The sequence below is a fragment of the Telmatherina bonti genome (assembly GCF_933228915.1).
Source record: "Telmatherina bonti genome assembly, chromosome: 11".
Lineage (NCBI taxonomy): Eukaryota > Metazoa > Chordata > Actinopteri > Atheriniformes > Telmatherinidae > Telmatherina > Telmatherina bonti.
Window position 1 is genome coordinate 25,714,403 of NC_136629.1, and position 17,298 is coordinate 25,731,700.

At 38.6% G+C, this 17,298-nt stretch overlaps 1 protein-coding gene across 6 annotated transcripts in view; it reads left to right on the plus strand.

Moving 5' to 3' along the window:
• The window catches only part of LOC306762828 (A-type potassium channel modulatory protein KCNIP2), a gene marked incomplete at both ends in the record, with an annotated part of 103,484 nt that overhangs the window by 83,021 nt on the left and 3,165 nt on the right, over positions 1-17,298 (plus strand). For 2 of the 6 annotated variants that reach the window (XM_079249454.1, XM_079249453.1), the window contains one exon: positions 14,736-14,838. The exons of 2 other annotated variants lie outside the window; for them this stretch is intronic. In XM_079249454.1, the coding sequence (XP_079105580.1) occupies positions 14,736-14,838 (103 nt within the window). Of the gene's footprint in view, positions 1-11,737; positions 11,862-14,735; positions 14,839-17,298 lie in introns of those variants that run through there. 2 more of the 6 variants (XM_079249452.1, XM_079249455.1) reach the window with 2 other exon arrangements.

The following is a 17,298-nucleotide window of genomic DNA, read 5'->3' on the forward strand; positions in this document are numbered from 1 at the left end:
CTAATGGCTAATGACTGGAGTGTGTTCTTTAGAGTTTTATGAGGTGGATATTGAATGGGAAGTTGGAGATGGTGCTGAGTGGCGGTGTGCCTGAAAGAAAAAGTTTCTTGCATCCCATCTTCCTCTACCTTCTTCTTCCAGAGCTTGTTGATCTCAGCCGGCTTAAAAACAAAAGAAAACTGGTGCTTGAGTCTTACAGGGATTTTATTTTATCCCTGCTACCTGTCATCCAGATTTACTGCTTGCCATCTCCCAGTGGATTTGAGTGACTAATAACCAAATGTGAACTATTTTTGCTCTAATATTTTGTGGTTCCTGGTCACTCGCATCAGAACTGAAATGTGTGGCATCTTGCCACAAGCGCTACAGTCTTTGATTTTGGAGAAAAATGACCTGGCATTGTGCTTGATGAAGTAATGGATGCCAGAGATGTGCTCAAGCGCTGCTTCATCACTTCTGCAAGGTCTTTGACACCCTTATATCTCATATCAATTCATATTTGATTTAGCGGTGGGATGGAAGCCATATGCCATATGTCAAACAAACTTGCAGAACATAATCTTTTACACCTCACAGAGATGTTTTATTTTCCTCTTTTTTTTATATGAAGGTTGTTTTTTTCTCCTCTTAGATAAAATCATTAAAAAATATCTAAACTTATGGGTTCAAAGGTCAAGTCGAGTCATTGTTCATGAATGTGTGTCAGTGTGTGTGTGTTTTGGGGGGGGGGGGAGTGAGTGAGGGAGTGAGGGAGACTAGAGTGAGTAACAGATGGATCTATGCAGCATCTGCAGTGAAATATTGTGTCAGCCTCTCGTGCAAGAGTTGGCTCCAAAATTTGTTTATTTACACATAACTAATTCATGTAATGCAGGCATAACAGGAAATGGATTTTGGTATTTATTAGAAACTGTACAAATATAATTTGAAATGCAGTCTGGAAGGCGATGGCATTTTGTGCAAGTTCAAGCGTCCTTTTTTTTGTAGAGCTTTCTTAATTCTTCATTGCAACAAGAAACCTCTCATCCTAGTTTTCTTGTCATTTCTTTAAGTCGCCTTCTGGTATAGTTATCTGGGGTTCTTAAAAAAAAAAAGACCTTTAATTTCTTCTTTAGTTGTTTGCCGACTTTTTCCTTTCTCTGTTAAGATGATCTCTCACTGCCTCAATAATCTTGATGCCTGAGCACTGGGGAAGTTTTGTAGGTTCATAAAAGCAACTACCTCTGATTTTCTGTCCAGTTCTCGTATAATTTGACACAATTCTGCCCTGGAGACTATTTCTGATGAGGCCTCAGGGAACAGGATGGAGCTGAAGGGTCAGATGCATTCATCAGGTCCTGTCTCATGTCTTCGCTGGATGTTTTCTCTAATTTTGCAAAGACGCTACTTTAGGGTCTGCTTCTTTATCTAATTAGGTTTTTCTTTTATGCCCATCACTTCTTTTTCCTCCCTGTAATGAGGGCCAGGATGTAACACAGCTGTGAATAAGTGCCTTCATAGCAACAGTACATTGTATTGTACATCCTGCATATGTTTATATGTCTGTGTCATCGCCTCATGTCAACATGGACGTCTGAAAACTTACATATCTCTGTGCTTTGTTGCCTTTTTTACAAAATCACCTTGTGGTGTGGAGTAGCAGTAATACTAAATAATAAATCATGAGACTCTTTTTAGGAACTCGGTGGGCACCACAGTAAGAAGTTTGTGCCAATCGACATGGGAATCATTATCTGTCTTGCAGATATACTAATGTGTTTTTTGAGCTGTCTGTTATGCTCACACACACTACTTTATCCTTTGGGCTAAGAACCTTTTATCTGCTTCTATGATTATATACAATAGTCCAGTAATAAAAGTAAAGTGGATCAAGACAGTTACACAGTACTGTACGTTACTATCCTCACCTTGCTGTGTCTCACAAACTGTAGTTTCTGAACAAATAACAATACAAAATATAATCAGCAACATTTTGTTTCCTCCTAAACTGGGATGCCCAGTTCAGGTCCTCAATGTGTCCCTTCTCCAACACACTTATTTCAAAGGAAAATGGATGAGCCCAACAGGTGGTTGTCAACCTCCGCACAAGCCTTTTATTGATTCATTCATTTCAGTTAGGTGTGCTGAAGCAGTAAACTACTTAAAATCTGTAGGCATGTGTTCCTTGAGGGCTAAAACTGGAGCTCTCTGCTCTGAAGTGTACAGGGTCTTACCCTTAAAGGTAAGATGCCTCCTGGATGCCCTCCAGGTGAGATGTGTGCAACCCAGAAGGAAAGCTTTACAACATGCTTAAACGAGCAAGACTTTTATTGACAGACTTGTAGAGACAGACAGACATGCACATAGACATCTAGAGACTTGTGTGAATGTTTAAATCAATTGAAACATTCACAGCATGGGAACCTTTTATTTTATATCCTCCAAAACCATGGGGGTGAAGTTATGTACATGCATGTATAGGAGCGAGTGAGGGAAGTATAAGGAGAGTGTAAGGCAGAGGAATAAGTGCAGGTAAATGGCTTAGCGGTTGGCGGAAGAACCATTTGTGTCCATGTACACAGTCTCATCCATCTGCCCTCAATTCCTATCTGCCCTTCAGCAGATAGGCAAGCTAATGGGAGAATGCTGTGTATGTGTGTGTGTGCTTTGCATCACACACCCCCGCTGAGGCTCTCAGGACCTTATAGTCATCAGTATCGGGTCCTAATGGAAAAGAAATGATGTCACCTGAAGGTTATGATTTTTATTAGCGTGAGTTGTTTGATGAGTCTAGAACCTGCTGTGTTGGCGAAAGCTAAAAGTAGCAACAGGTATAAAACTACCAGCCTCTTTTAGTGGTTTGGCCAACAGGTGTTCTGAATATAGCAAACTTTATAAAGAGTAATAAAGCTGCGGTGAGTGTGGAGGAGACTGTCCTTGTTGTCCTTGTCTGGAGCTCTTCCTATCACTGCTGGCTAGCCAGCTAGAAGATGAGAGCCTGGGACACCGGCGGGCCAGACAGGGGATACTTAATACGTAACTCTCTTTTCCCCTCGATCCCTCTCTCCCTGCTTCTATCTGCTTTTCTCTATTTCTCTTTCGCCCTCATTCACTGTCAGTCATTCTCTTCTGGCACTGCTTCTCTTGATTTGATTACAGTAGTCGTATGTGCGTGTGCGTGCTTCTGTGTTTGTGTGTGTGCATGTGTTTAAGAGGAAGGCTATAAGTATAGCAGGTGCTCTGTGGATAAAAGAACAGAAGCTGTTGATGTTTCATTGCTGTCCTTCTAACTCATGTCTGCAGAAAGATGATAACATTGAGAGCAAACTAATGAATTCATGCACACACCGACACACCTGCTCTTGAAAATATCCCATGCTAACTTAGTAGAAATTGAAGGATTTGCATTAACTCAGCTTAGCCACTTGTATGTAGACCTTTTTCTGTATGCATCTTAACCCATGAATGTGACACACTAATGTTCAGAAATAAAAGCTACCAGTATTATTTGATTTTTTCCCCCACATCTTTAGTGGCTTTAGACAGGTAATATTTCCATGAAGGCAAAAAGTCCAAATATTTTTGACCAGTCAGTTTGTTGCTGTTTGGTCTCAACCCAGCAAAACCCATCAAAGTGGAAACTTCAAACTCCCTGCACAAATGATAAAATACTTTTTTTTTTTTTTTTTTTTTTTTTTTTTTTTTTAAGTTATTAGCATTTTAAGTGGAAAAATTACAATAGGTTGGATACTGTGTTGGGATAAACTAGGATGGAACCATTTTGCTGGCGACGGTACCCAGAGGAAGGTTTTACTGCTTAGTTTCCTCTTTCAAAGCCCAGGAGACGAAATTGTGATTCTCACTTCAGCCTCATTTACATTTCTATATTTTCTCATATATTTCTCAGATTCACGATGGAGAAATAGGGTGAGATGTAACGTCAGCAACATAAAAAAACATAAGTGTGTTCACTTCTATGTGTGCACAGGTGTCATTGAGCTTGGTATTAGAGCAAAACTCTGCCATGGACAGAGAGAGCAGCTATGCCGTCATGTAGACCTAAATCACATAGTAGTATTTACCAGTATAAACCTGTTCTAGTGGAAACATGCATTACTTCTGTTGTGACTTGAAGATGATTAGAGGATGAGATAAAATAAATAAATAAGTTTCTTATAGATGTGGTGGTCTGTGAGATTGTAATGTCTGTGTAAGGTCTGTGCTCCCCCTCCATCAAAATTTAAACAAGGTTAAATTAACTTTTCTAGTGTTAAAACGTGTTTTCTTTAACACAAACAAAAGCCAAACAAATAGTATTAGTGAGAGGAAAACAACATTAATTTAATAGTTTATTTAATAATCAGACTTAGGTGTGGAAATGTGAAACAATCGAGTATGTCATTATTTTCAACTTCTTCTGTGTTGTACTTTAAACCCAAACACTTACTAATTAATTTAATTTATGAGTTTCTGAGGGCCAGGAAGACTGTCTCCATTCGGGCCACATCCACAATGAGGTGATTAAAGGAGTAACTGAGCATTTTATCATTTATTAAATGTTTTGTTTACATGGAGCTGGCATTAGGGGAGTCAATAGACTTTTTTTTTTTTTTAAATCAGGCACCAAAGTGAAGTCTAATTCAGCATCCGTCCTGCTCTCCACCTCTTCTCTGAATTCCTTCCAGACAATAAAGCTAGTTGGATGTTGATCCTCTTGTCTTATCTCTTGTTCTGTCACTTTCTCTCTTTCTGTCTCTTTACTTCCTTGATAATATCCTCTGTTTTCTTTGCTCTATCAACCACAATACGTATTTAAATCCAGTTACTGATGTGTAGCTGGGGAAAAAAGTTGTGAAGTGTGTTTTCTCAGCATCGGGATGCTGCAGAAACAGCCGGCTGTCATTCCCAAACCCAAAGGACTGAAAGGATCCGTTACCAACATCCTGATTCCAGACATAAAATAACACTTCCAGGGGTCTCCTGCCCCTGCAGAATGAGATTTTGGTAGCATGAGAAGATAGTTTTAATTTGTGGCTGGTTAGTGTTTCACAAAACACAAGTAGAACAACAGGTATACCTTAGGTTTGTTATTTAACATACGTTATTTAAAAAGAACTTTTCTGAAAGGTTAATCAGAATTGACCAGTTATGTTGAACAGACTGGGACTTTTTCCACGAATAAATGCTACAAGTGGTACCATGTTGCTACCGACTCTGTTGCTCGTACGCTGCTTATGTATGAAGACTTAACATCACAAGCTGAGACACCTTTCCCATACTGCTGCAAGCTGATTGAGCTTTCCCAGTGTTTTTCCAACATGATATTCTGTTGTTTGTCTGAAAATAAAGTTAGTTTACTCTGTAATATAGTAGCTGTAACAGCCTTGCCGAAAGTTTTTCTAACCACATCAGTCAACAGCTGAAATCATCCCCTTAGAGGGCTGAGAGAGCAGCTATCTTCAACACTGCAATGTTTTATTTATTTATTTATTTTAATGTAGTATCGACCCGCTCAGGATGTTTTTCTGATTTGGCTCCTGGCAGGAAACAGCAGAGAAGAGTGTTTATGATTTGATGGAAACAGGTTTAGAAGATTGTTGTGAGTGATGCAAATCCGATTTACATTGACTGCTTCATACCACTCAGAAACACAGGATGTGAAGGGAAAAGCATGAAAAGCATCTGGGTGTCAGTAAAAAAAAAAAAGGTTCTCAGTGAACTTTCACACTGTATGGTGGGCTCTGCTTTAGATATTCAAAGATATGTCAGAAACCATGCGCGTTACCATAATTTCAAGCATTGCATTTGTGCACATGTTGCCCTTGGAAATTATGAGTGCCTCATGATCTTTCATAACTCTCCCGCGGTTGGACTGGTCCCTGGCGCTGAATTGAAATGAAGCTCAGTAGTGAAGAAAGGGACAGCACAGCACAGAGTTAACAGCATATTTTTATTAGAATTGCAGATCAAATGCCTTACACAACACTGCCCTCTACAGGTGGACAAGTTAATGACAGCCACATGAAGTTGGGGAGGGTCAAAATGCCAAGCTTCAGTTCTGTCAGCATCAGTGCAGCCTGTTTTAGATTTTCTGTCCATGTGTTTTGCTCTGTCAACTAAAATGTTGTAATTTAATGATCAACTGTTGATTAAATTTATTGAAATTGATATTGAAGAGAAAAATGTATATATATATATATATATATATATATATATATATATATATATATATATATATATATATATATATATATATAACTACTGAATCTTGATTCCGCAAAACAGAAAACCCATTTCATCTTTTTCTCTGTTCATTTGCAGCCCTCTGTAGTTTGTGCTGTAAAAGCTCCGTCTTATTGCAAATCCGTCTGTTTTTCTTCTTCTTTTTCTTTGTCCCACATTGCTGTATTAAAAATATCCTCAAAAGCTAATGATCTATGCAAATGGATTTCTTATTTCACTTATCTAATTGAAAACACACCAGCCAATTTTGAGCACCATTTGTCAATGACCTCCTCTGTGTCTCCTTCGCTGCATGCTATCACACACACACACACACACATACACACACACACACACACACACACACACACACTCATACACACATTCCCCCCTTTCTCTCTGTTAGACATTTTAATCAGTTTTGAGAGAAATAATTGCCCAGGTAGATGTCTAAATATGGAGGCATTTCAATTACATGGTGTGTCTGGCTTCAGGCAAAATATGCCTCACAGAGACTAATCAACTAAGACTGATTAACCTAACATTTTTATTAAAGCCTGAGTGTGTACGTGCACTTGTGTGAGAGTGTCAACATCTACGATAGATTAAATTTTGTGTCGGTAAGTGAATGTCCAAGATCATATTAAAATCATAACATCCTTTGGGATGTCTTTAAGCCATCACTTCCTCATGTGCATGAGCCATAAACAGTTTAGGCTAAAATAAGCTGGTGATTTCTTATTTCAAAGGAACCTGGCTGCCCCCACACAACCTTTTAGATAAGGGAAAAGGGAGGGAGCATGAGAAGGAACATCTGAGGAACTTTTCTGGAAGCACTTTTGTAGGATCACCACTGGCTGGCTAATTATATCACACAGACTTTCAGCTTCCAAGCAAATAGAGCAACACTTTCACTCAGCTGGCAACAGATTGCACAAGACTCATGCTAGATTAACACTGAAATGGCAGCTGTCATGTGGAGATATTCAAGAAGATTTTCTTATTTACCCAATTTTCATAACACGATAGAACTTCCTGCATAGTCGGCATTGCTGGGTTTGAAGCACAGATCTGCTGTGCATGGTCAGAGCTGTAAAATGAGGAAGGTAGAGTAGTGCTTTTCATACTCTGGGTGCCCCTCAAGGATAAAGATGGGATAGCTTCTTGGACTGAAGCTGAAGTTGGAGTGAAAGTACCTTAAACTTGCATTCTGTGTACATGAACTGATAATGCTTAGCAGATGACATCTCTTTTGGTTGTTAAAATAATTTTGTATGTATAAAATAATGAAAAACGTGACCTGATTTACCCCAGTAAACAGCTTCTTGTCCTAATTACAGTTTTTAAGTCTCCTTCCATTAAATTTATTAATACAGAGTGAATAAATGCATAATAAACACAGTCTCACACAAAAATATACAAGCAGGATGTTTTACCACATATCCAAAATGTAGTTGTGTCAATTCAGGGTTCTAAAATGTTTAAGTTTTTTTCTAAAGACAATAATCTGAGCAATGTGTCCATTGAAGTGATGAATGATTGTTAAACCATACGTTAACCATGTGGGTACATTTTTCTAAAATTGACTGCATACCTAATATCATCTTATTTTATGGTTTTTGTAACACTGTTTTCTCATGATCATGGCATTAATTTATCTCATGATCCTGAGATAAACAATAAAAAAAGAATAACATTGCCTGTCTCTGCTTCTACAGTATATTTTTAAGCAGGTCTGAGAGAGAACAATAGCTGGTGATTTGTCTTAAGCACACTGACTTTCATTTCTGACCCCACTGTGAGTTTACTGACCTGCATATGTTGCTGTAGTTGGTATTTATATGATGTCTTTAATTCATGATCTCTATTAATATGTTTAAATTATGGGATAATGTGATTTTATAGAACCAGCGGTAGGGTAACATTTTTCTCAGTAATGTTTTTACTTGTCATCTCAGTTTACATGTGTAATGGCGCTTATTGGCAATATTAAAGTGAGGATAGTGACCAATGGCCACTACTCCCAGGTTTTTACACTGACTGTGATCTTTGACTGCACCACATGTTATCATTTCGTGCAGCAAACTGCATGAGTCCATCTCCGAGTGAATGTAGATTGTTGTCCTCACCGAGCTGTCATGTCGCCTCAGCATCACTGCTGCAAGTCAAGGTCTCAGTTTGACTCTGTGGCTCATTAATCACACAACAGTCAGATTCACTCAAGATGGTGACTGCACCTTTACTTTTGTCTCAGTCTCCCAGCTCCTCTCAGTCTGCCTCTGCCCTGACATGTTCATACACAAAGACTAAAGAAGCTACCTTAATATAACTGGTTTTATTGCAGAAAACTGAACCTTCAAATGATTTCACTTTCAGTTTTTGGGGGAACAAGTTCATAGTAGATCAAGAATAACAAATGTTTTCATGCTTGCAGCTTAGCTGCCATTATGAGGAGTAAGCTGAAGTTTCAGATAAGTAAACAGGATTCCTGGTGCTATTTTCTGCAAACAGAGTAAAATGTCAAATCTGGTATTACTGGAATATATCTAGTGGCTATAGTTTGATTGCAACATAGTTGTTGGTAAGACAGATCTTTTATTGAATCGTACAAACTTTGGAAGACAAAATGTTAAATAAATTACCATCCGAAAGCTGAATCAATGTAGATAAGATAAGAACATGAAAATGCTGATTGTGGGGCATCAGAGTTTCCTACAGTGTTCTTTAAGTTGTGTTAATAACAAACTGGAAACACACTCGGAAAGCGCAAACCTCTGCCAAAGGCCACAGTTAAAAAATTCCTGGATACAGACGATCTGAATCATCACTAAAATTAAATCATTTTCTTCTTTTCATATTTCCAACAACTCCTGAAAATTTCATGAAAATCCGTCCATGACTTTTTAAGTTATCTTGAACAAAAACAAACAAACAGATAAACAAACAGATAAACGCTGGTAAAAAAAAAAAACAAAAAAAAAAAAACATAACCTCCTTGGTGGAGGATATCACAGATAACTCACTAAAGCGCTGCAGTAGTTCAAATTACTGTGCACCTTTTGAAATAACATTTTCTTTTATTCTATGTAGTTGGTAGATAAAAAATTCAATTGACACAAAAAGGTGAAAGAATTCTGAAAGATCAGAAGTCAGAAAGAAACTCCATTTTCATGTCCTTTTTGTAATCATTTAAGCTAAAATGTTCAAATATTTCTCTTATTTAGTTTCCTTTCATTTTCTAGTTTTGTGTTATTTGGGAATAATATATTGTTTAATAAAAGATGTACATATATATATTTGTGTGTGTGCATCATCCCATGTTACCCTTGACGATATATCTAACTCCAAATCTCCACAAATAAGAAAACCAGTTCTAAGTCAAACAGACGAGAAATGTTTCTGGTTTCGGTATTTAGATCTAAAGATATAGTTTGCCTGTTAGATAATGATGAAAATAAAGATTTTTATTTAATGCTTGCAGTGTCATGTGAATGCTTTCCATTTACTGGTCACTGTGTTTAATAACAATTATCCAGGCAACTGCTGCACTGTGACGGAGACGTCTGTGCTCGGATATTAGTTGTAGCAAAACCTGGCCGACCCTAACTTCCTGCTGCAAAGCAAGAATAACTATTTGTTAGTTTTTGTAAGCTTAACTTAAAATCATCATACATGTTGAAAATAAAACCAAGTTAATTTGACGCGTCTCTTTTTTAATTTATGTGGAATTTATCACATTAGGTTTTTTTCCAAAACCTCATCTACTTATAGCAAATCATATTTATGAATGCTATAAAAGTTCAACAAACTAAAACTATTCTAGTTAATTGTATTGAGTCATTCAAGCTAATAAAAGCTTTTATGAGCCAAATGAGTTTTTTGTTTTTGTGAGTAAATCTAACTAGTTACATTTTACAGTGCAGAATATGGAAACATTTTGTTGCTTTTGTTGATCAAATAAACAATAAAAAGTGACAGAAGGTGTTTGAGAAATAAATGCAATGCAATGAGGTCAATCATTTTTCCTCAAGCAATTATTAAAGAATTAACTAGATTATCTGTGATCTGTGTGATTATGGTCCTTATAATGAAAAAAAAAAAAAAAAAAAACAATAATAAAAAAAATTGACTTTCGCCATTCAGACACATGTTTTCTTTTCCTTTAAATTCAAAAACTGCATTGAAAACTTTCAGGGATTGTATTTATGGAAATTAGACCAGAAGAGGCTAATATAGTAATATTGTATGGCTGAATTTCAAATGCAACACATATGACTCTGTGTTATTTCTGTATTAAATAATCATTGGATTGTCCAATCAAATCCCACTTTTTATGTTCTAAGGCTAAGTGGGTTTTATACTGTTATTTTTAATGTACTTGTTAATAAGTGAAGCAGCCAACATTAGTCATAATTTTCTTCTGATTGCTACAGCCTAGTCAAAACCTAATTCAACCAATAATCCTCGATTCAGTTTATTTTCTTTCTCTATTTCTAGTTTACTTTAAAGATTGTGTTTATGTCAGTGTGCCAGATGGGACAGCAGTATATCTCATCCCCACTGAAACCTTTCGCACTATGCCGGACGGCATATGTATTAAACCTTATAGTCAGATTTCACCTCCAGGCTGTGTGTTTGTGTGTGCAGATGTGTCGACTTTACACTCAGGGGAGGTTGCCACATCTGTGAGTTTGTCCACAGAAGCTACTGGGTCAGATGCTTCTGCTTCCTTTTCATCAGTTTACCTTCTCCTTTGTGATATTCACCGCTTCTTCTCCTAAATTTGTCCTTCATTCTTCCTGCTACCTTTTTGATCTCTAGCTTGTTTTTGGATGTTGTCTGTCTTTCTCCCAGTTAGCTTTCTTCTCTGGCTTTAACTACTGTTTTGCCTCCACCCCCTTTTTCCCCAGTGTCTATTTCTACCTAATTTCCCAAGTCATTCAGTCATTTTACCCTTTTTGTTTCCCCGTGTCACTACAAGTTCTGTCATGCTTCTTAAATGTCTCATCCTTACATTTTTTCCTCCCTTCACTGACCCAATTAAGCATGGGAGGGACCCAGTAGTAGAGTGACGGAGGTAAGGCGAGAAAAGACAGAGAGTGGAGAGAGTTTGAGAGTCTGTAGCTGGAAAACCAGAGAGAGTCAGAAAATTGCCACCAACCTGCCAGGACACAGAGTGAATTGTCCGGACCTCGCCTGGAACTTAAACTACCTTTGACAGACCCGGTGGAGGCGGGGGTGGAGTAGCAAGTCGACATTCCTGCTGCCACACAGTTACTGCTCCGGGAGAGGAAACGAGGAGAATAACAATCTACCTTCAGAGAAGAAAGCGGGTGGGGAGCTGTGCGGAGTTAGGATGGCCAAACACCGGCACATAGACGGAGACTGAGATGAAAGACAGAAGCGACGAAGGCAGTGCATTCCTGCTTGGAAACTGAGGGAGGTGGGGGGGGGGGGGGGGCGTGGGAACACGGTCGCCCCAAGGCAGGAGAAAGATTTTTGTTGACAGGAACAGAGGGAGAAGAAGGAGGAAAGGATGCATCTGTTCTTCCAAGACAAGTGGGAGGTGGAGGGGCTGCAGACTGTGGGTATCCTCCTGGTGGTCTGCAGCTCCCTCAAACTGATGCACTTTCTGGGGCTTATCGACCTCTCTGTGGCAGGTAAGAGAAATGTTAAGAAAGCAAGTAAGAAAAGCATCGAGTTCATCAAAATATTTAACATGGTAGGGGAGCGAACACATTTAGCTGGGGAGAGGAGGTGCCTACCTCAGCATTTATGTGGGTTACAGTGTTTATCAGAGTTAAACATGCTGGTCCAATTTCTTCACTCCATAGCTGTCATGTTTGTCGTGCCCCTTGTTCTGTGCAGTTTGTGCATGTGTGAGTGGTTCTGTATGAGGTTTGAAGATAACTGTGCACTGTAGCTTTGTCTCTCCATCGTATACCTTACTGTAGTACAGAATTCATTCTGGGGTTTGTCTATAATTTATTTTACCACCTATGGACATAACTTGTCATTTTTAATTAAACAAAGACGTGCTTATGAATCAGTTTTCTCATCATGAACAGCTTTGCCTCTGTGTTTCCAGAGGAAGCTTTACCAAACTCTAAAAATGCAACCCTGGAGGTGTCATCATGGCTGTCTGAGCTCATGCATAGAGAAGGCAGTTTTTATTATTTTTGGCAGTTTTGCAATTTAGAAACCAACACAAAACATTCTCACCTCCAACTCTTTACATGCTGACACTCTGTCAGGAATCCTTGTTATTCTATTTCAATGCAGATGATATACATTTGGCATCATTCTTCAACATGCAAAGTAGTCATCTTTAGCTGCATGAAACACTGTAAAGACTCACTTGAAGGCAGATAAAACCCACATATACAGCTGTCCATGGTGACGGAGCAGTACAACATAAAACTTGCAATAAAAAGTCCAGCTCTATGACCAATGTTAAAGTCTAATGAGGTTGTTAACATGTACAATCACATGTGCTGAAAGAAATATTTAGTGCTTCTATAAACTGGTCGAAGGTGATAAGTTGGCCGTGAAAACAGAACTATAGTTAGTATAACATGGTTCAACCACAAACCACCAGAGAAAGCCTGGAAATGGACAAATAAAATCTTTGGTATCTTTTGGTTAAGGAAGCTCAAAGTGTCTGCAACTTTGCCAAGATAATGCTCACACCAAACACACAGGAAATGTATAGAATTTAAAAGTTAAAAAAGAAAAATTCTTTTTTTTTTTTTTTTTTTGCATTGTTTTATGTTTTGTTTTCTGAAAAGCCATAATGGACTGTCAGCATTACCCAGAGGGGAACGCTACTGAGCTGCAATTGCATAATCACCATAGTGCTTGCTGAATGCTAGCAGCATTCTAATGCCACAAAACAGCACAGCGCACAGAAAGAAATCATCTTTAGTCTGTTGAGAATGAAAGAAATCTTGATGTCATTGTTAGTGCCACTCCACTCCCACCCCCCAAAAAAAAAAGACAGAAGTAACTGAACTGTTTAAAAGACCAGAAGATAGATAGACAGATAGATAAGTATGAAAACAAGTATGAAATGTCAACACCACACCATAAAGTACAGAGATAGAAACAGATGGAGAGAGGGCTGGGAGACACTGATGGAGGAAAAGGCATCTCAGTCCTAAAACAAGCACATAATGACTGACAGTTTCCAGGAGAGTCAGCTTTTATGGTCTTTATAAGCATTTCAAGCTTGCGGCTTCATGCAGAGGCAGTAAAAATCCAGAAGAAAAAGCTTTTTCTTTTTTTCTGTCATTATTGTTGCTTTTGATATGTCTGTATCAAACCTTCAGAGCATATTTGGGCATAGAGACCAATGTTAGATAGCCTTAAAAAAAACTACTATGAATTTATAAAGTGTAATAAATTCTTAATATTTCATTTAAGAGTTAGATGTCCTCTGTTCAAAAAGTAGTCAATGAATCAACCTGACCATCTGTTTTAAAGCTTTCTGAAGGTATGGAAGTGACATGTTGCAGGGAAGATTTATTTGTGGTGTAACAATCTCCCGTGCATTACTTCAGACTTATTCTGTTAAATTTTTAAAGTACATTATATTGATTTTTTTGCATTGTGGTCAGTTGTTTGGTTCGTGCGGGAGAAGATAAATTACTTGCTCGTTTACAGACCCTTGGGCATGGAGTTGGGCCTGCTAGACAGCTGGATGGATGAATCTGGAATGCACTGGACAATGTGCTCCTCCTACTCTGGAGCAAATAATGCCAGAGCCACAGGTCAGGAGACTCACGGCCCCCCGAGGCCCCGCAGAGCACAGAGACAACGAGATGACACATCAGAGGTTATGTTGTCAGTGGAGGTGCAGCGGTTCTGTTGGGTTTTCACCTCATAATGGCCTTCATCCCTCAGACTGCTGGGGTCCTCCTAAAAGGGGTGAAAGGATGGTTGCCATGGAAACTTAGAGGCAGGAACACATAACTGGGTTTATGTATAAGATCGTGTCTATGCAGTGGTTTTGATCATCAGTGCGGGAAACCGTGTGCTTTGAGATGAGCTGGTGCCACATGATGGGTGGGGGTTGCAGAATGTGGTGCTCTGCATCATTATTTACTGCCAAAAGCTTTACGTTATCAAGTTTGACGTGAATGTGGAAAGTTTGTAATTTGCACTGTCTGTTATTAGCTCTGCAGTGCATTTACAGTAATGCGTCGCTGTGTGAGTGTCATTTGAATCGGGAAACTATGTTAATAAGTAAACTCATTGCGGAACGCGAAGCAGAAGTAAGAAAACAGCAACAGTGTCACGCTGTGTGACATACTCATTTGAAGTACCGGTGGTCTCCCTTCGCTCAGCCAAGCCAGCAGGCAGATACCTGTTTGCATAAAAGACATGACATAAAGTAGAGACATAAAGTACTTTATTGTTGCCTCTGTCTGTTGCATGTTGTGTGTTTTGCAGGTATGTGCCTGTGAAGTAAATCACAGACTTGTGTGTGCGCGCATGTGTGTATCTAACCCATGTGCTATGGTTGGCGATTGCAGGTAATCCCTCCACCAGCCAAAGTAAAAAAACCATAAAGCAGCGATTCCTCAAGTTGCTGCCGTGCTGCAAGCCCTCGACTGCCCCCTCAATCACGCAAAGCAAGTGCTCCTTCACTCTCTATACATCTCTGCTTCCTTCCTCCAGCCTCTGTGGTGGACTGAGAAGATTCACGCAGACATCTGTGTGGACGCGCTTATTTAAACATTCAGTGTTAACGTTGGGAAAAAAAAAATCCACAAAAACCTTCTGGACTCTACATTTGTGTGGTATTTGATAGTGGGACGTGTGTGTGTGTGTGTGTGTGTGTGTGTGTGTGTGTGTGTAACAGAGTGAGAGTATGAAGTTAAGTTATAATGTAAGTGCAGAGGTGTGCTAACTTTACACACAGGTGGTATGAGAAAGGGAAGTGAAATATATCAGTCTGCGACTTTCCTAAAAACTTTTAAAATGTTGGTAAAACTTCTCGTTTCCTTCTTCCCTTTATGTTTCTTCTAAGTTTCTTTTGAGTGTGAGTCTGACATGTCCCTTTTGTGCTTTTCTCTATATTAGGCACTTATTAAAACAAAGGTGTTTAAAAATTGCTGATAAGGAAACTAGTAATTATACACACATATATATATATATATATATATATATATATATATATATATATATATATATATATATATATATATATATATATATATATATATATATATATATATATAAAATTAATTAAATAAAACACTTAGTAAACAAAGGATATCACTGCTGGAAGTGTTGGAAATTTTGTGAACCTTTCAACGACATGTATGCAAGTCCTTAAGAGAGCCGTATTAAACAGATGTTGCACTTAAGCATTTGCTTACTGGGAAAATGACCCCATATATCACATATCATCTGAGTTGCAAATGTCTCCTCCTGGTTATAGTATTTGGTGTGACATTCCTGTGCTGCAATCATTGGAACTCAAATAATTCCAGTTTTGCACATCAGCTTGGAGGAGCTACTTTGTCTGTAATGGTGGTTCTTCAGTTTAACTGTTGACTTCGCCTCCTATTACAACATTTTCATGGGAGTAATTTCTCATCACGCTTCACTCTGCAGGTTCAGTTCATTAAGAGACACTGACATTTCCCTTTAAAAGTACCCTTGTCATGCTGCCATGATGGGCTTCTGCTTGACCAAATAAACTTTACTTAATAGCAGATTGTTTTTCACTTGTCAGCATAAAAAGCACAAGTGCAATGTGCTTCTGTTAAATGCACCAGTAAACCTTGACAATAAACCAGCAAGCAAATTAACAGGACCTTCACTGGGACCAAAGGCAGCCAAATTTTAGTGCACTTACGCATTCTCCTCTCTTGCAGGTCAATTCAGTAACCAAACTGAAGGGCTAGATAAGCAGCAGAGTTAGATCCAAATCTTCTCTGTTTGGTTAAGCCAGGGAGGGTAGCTGACTAAGATGCCATCCTACAGCAGTGTGTGACCAGACTGGGGGCCAGAATGAGGTGGAGGTGTCAGGCTGTTGTGGCTGTGTGTCATTCTTCCACATGCTACTGGGGTGCCTCTTTGTTAAAATATTAATACATTGTTTCTTTGCCACAATGTCTTGATTCCACAGACCTCAATCATCTAATCTGATAAATGACAACAAACAAGAGTCAGAAGTGGAATAAACTGTTCTGGAAATGCCTTGAAGAGAGAAATTAACAGGTTTTCAAATAGTTTAGGATTTATTCTGCAGCAGTGCTGTCACGGGAAAGAAATAATCGACCAAACAGATGTCTCCTTACTTCAGGTTATACAGAGAGGGTGCAACACCTTAGCAGTTTATGCCTTTGAGTACAGTTTTGTGTCAGCATTGTGAAATCAGAGAAGTGATAACAGCGTTGGACATTACAAAGCAAACTAAAGGAGAAGCTACAGGTCAGTAAGGCCAAAACAAAACGATGGCCTCTAATCAAGGTGCAATAGCTACTTCTTCTAAGTTACAGTGGGGAAAGGTCTAATGATGGAAATAAATAAAAATGATTTTCCTCATTTGAACAACAAAAAAGTTATTTTTTAAATACTCTGTCCACATTACATTTTGTCAGCATGTCTCATATGATATGGATCCTCCTGAAGACCAGGTGTTGCGGTATTTCTCCACAGCACCTTCCTTTCAGAGGGGTCTTTGCTTGTTAGATTTCTTCCCCTAATTAGTAAAGTTCAGATTTTTTTAGAGACAGTTTATGTAACTTTCTCCAACCTGAGGACTGTCAACAACTCCTTCTGAGGTTTGAAGAAACTTCCTTTGACTGCACTTCTATGAACAAATATGGTGAAGAGTTTCAGAGGTGGTCGGCTCATTAAATTAAAAACGGCTCCCAATCAAACCTCCCCGTTATCCCACTAAATGAAAATACCTGACTCCAATTTCTAACATAAGGTCAAACTCACTGCTGTTTCTCATGATTGCATGTTCATTCGGAAAGTTTCAGGTCTTTGATAAATAAATGCCAAGAATAACTTTTTGTTTAATTGAGTTCTCTTTGTCTGCTTTTTGGACTTGTGAAAATATGATAATGTTAGTTACGT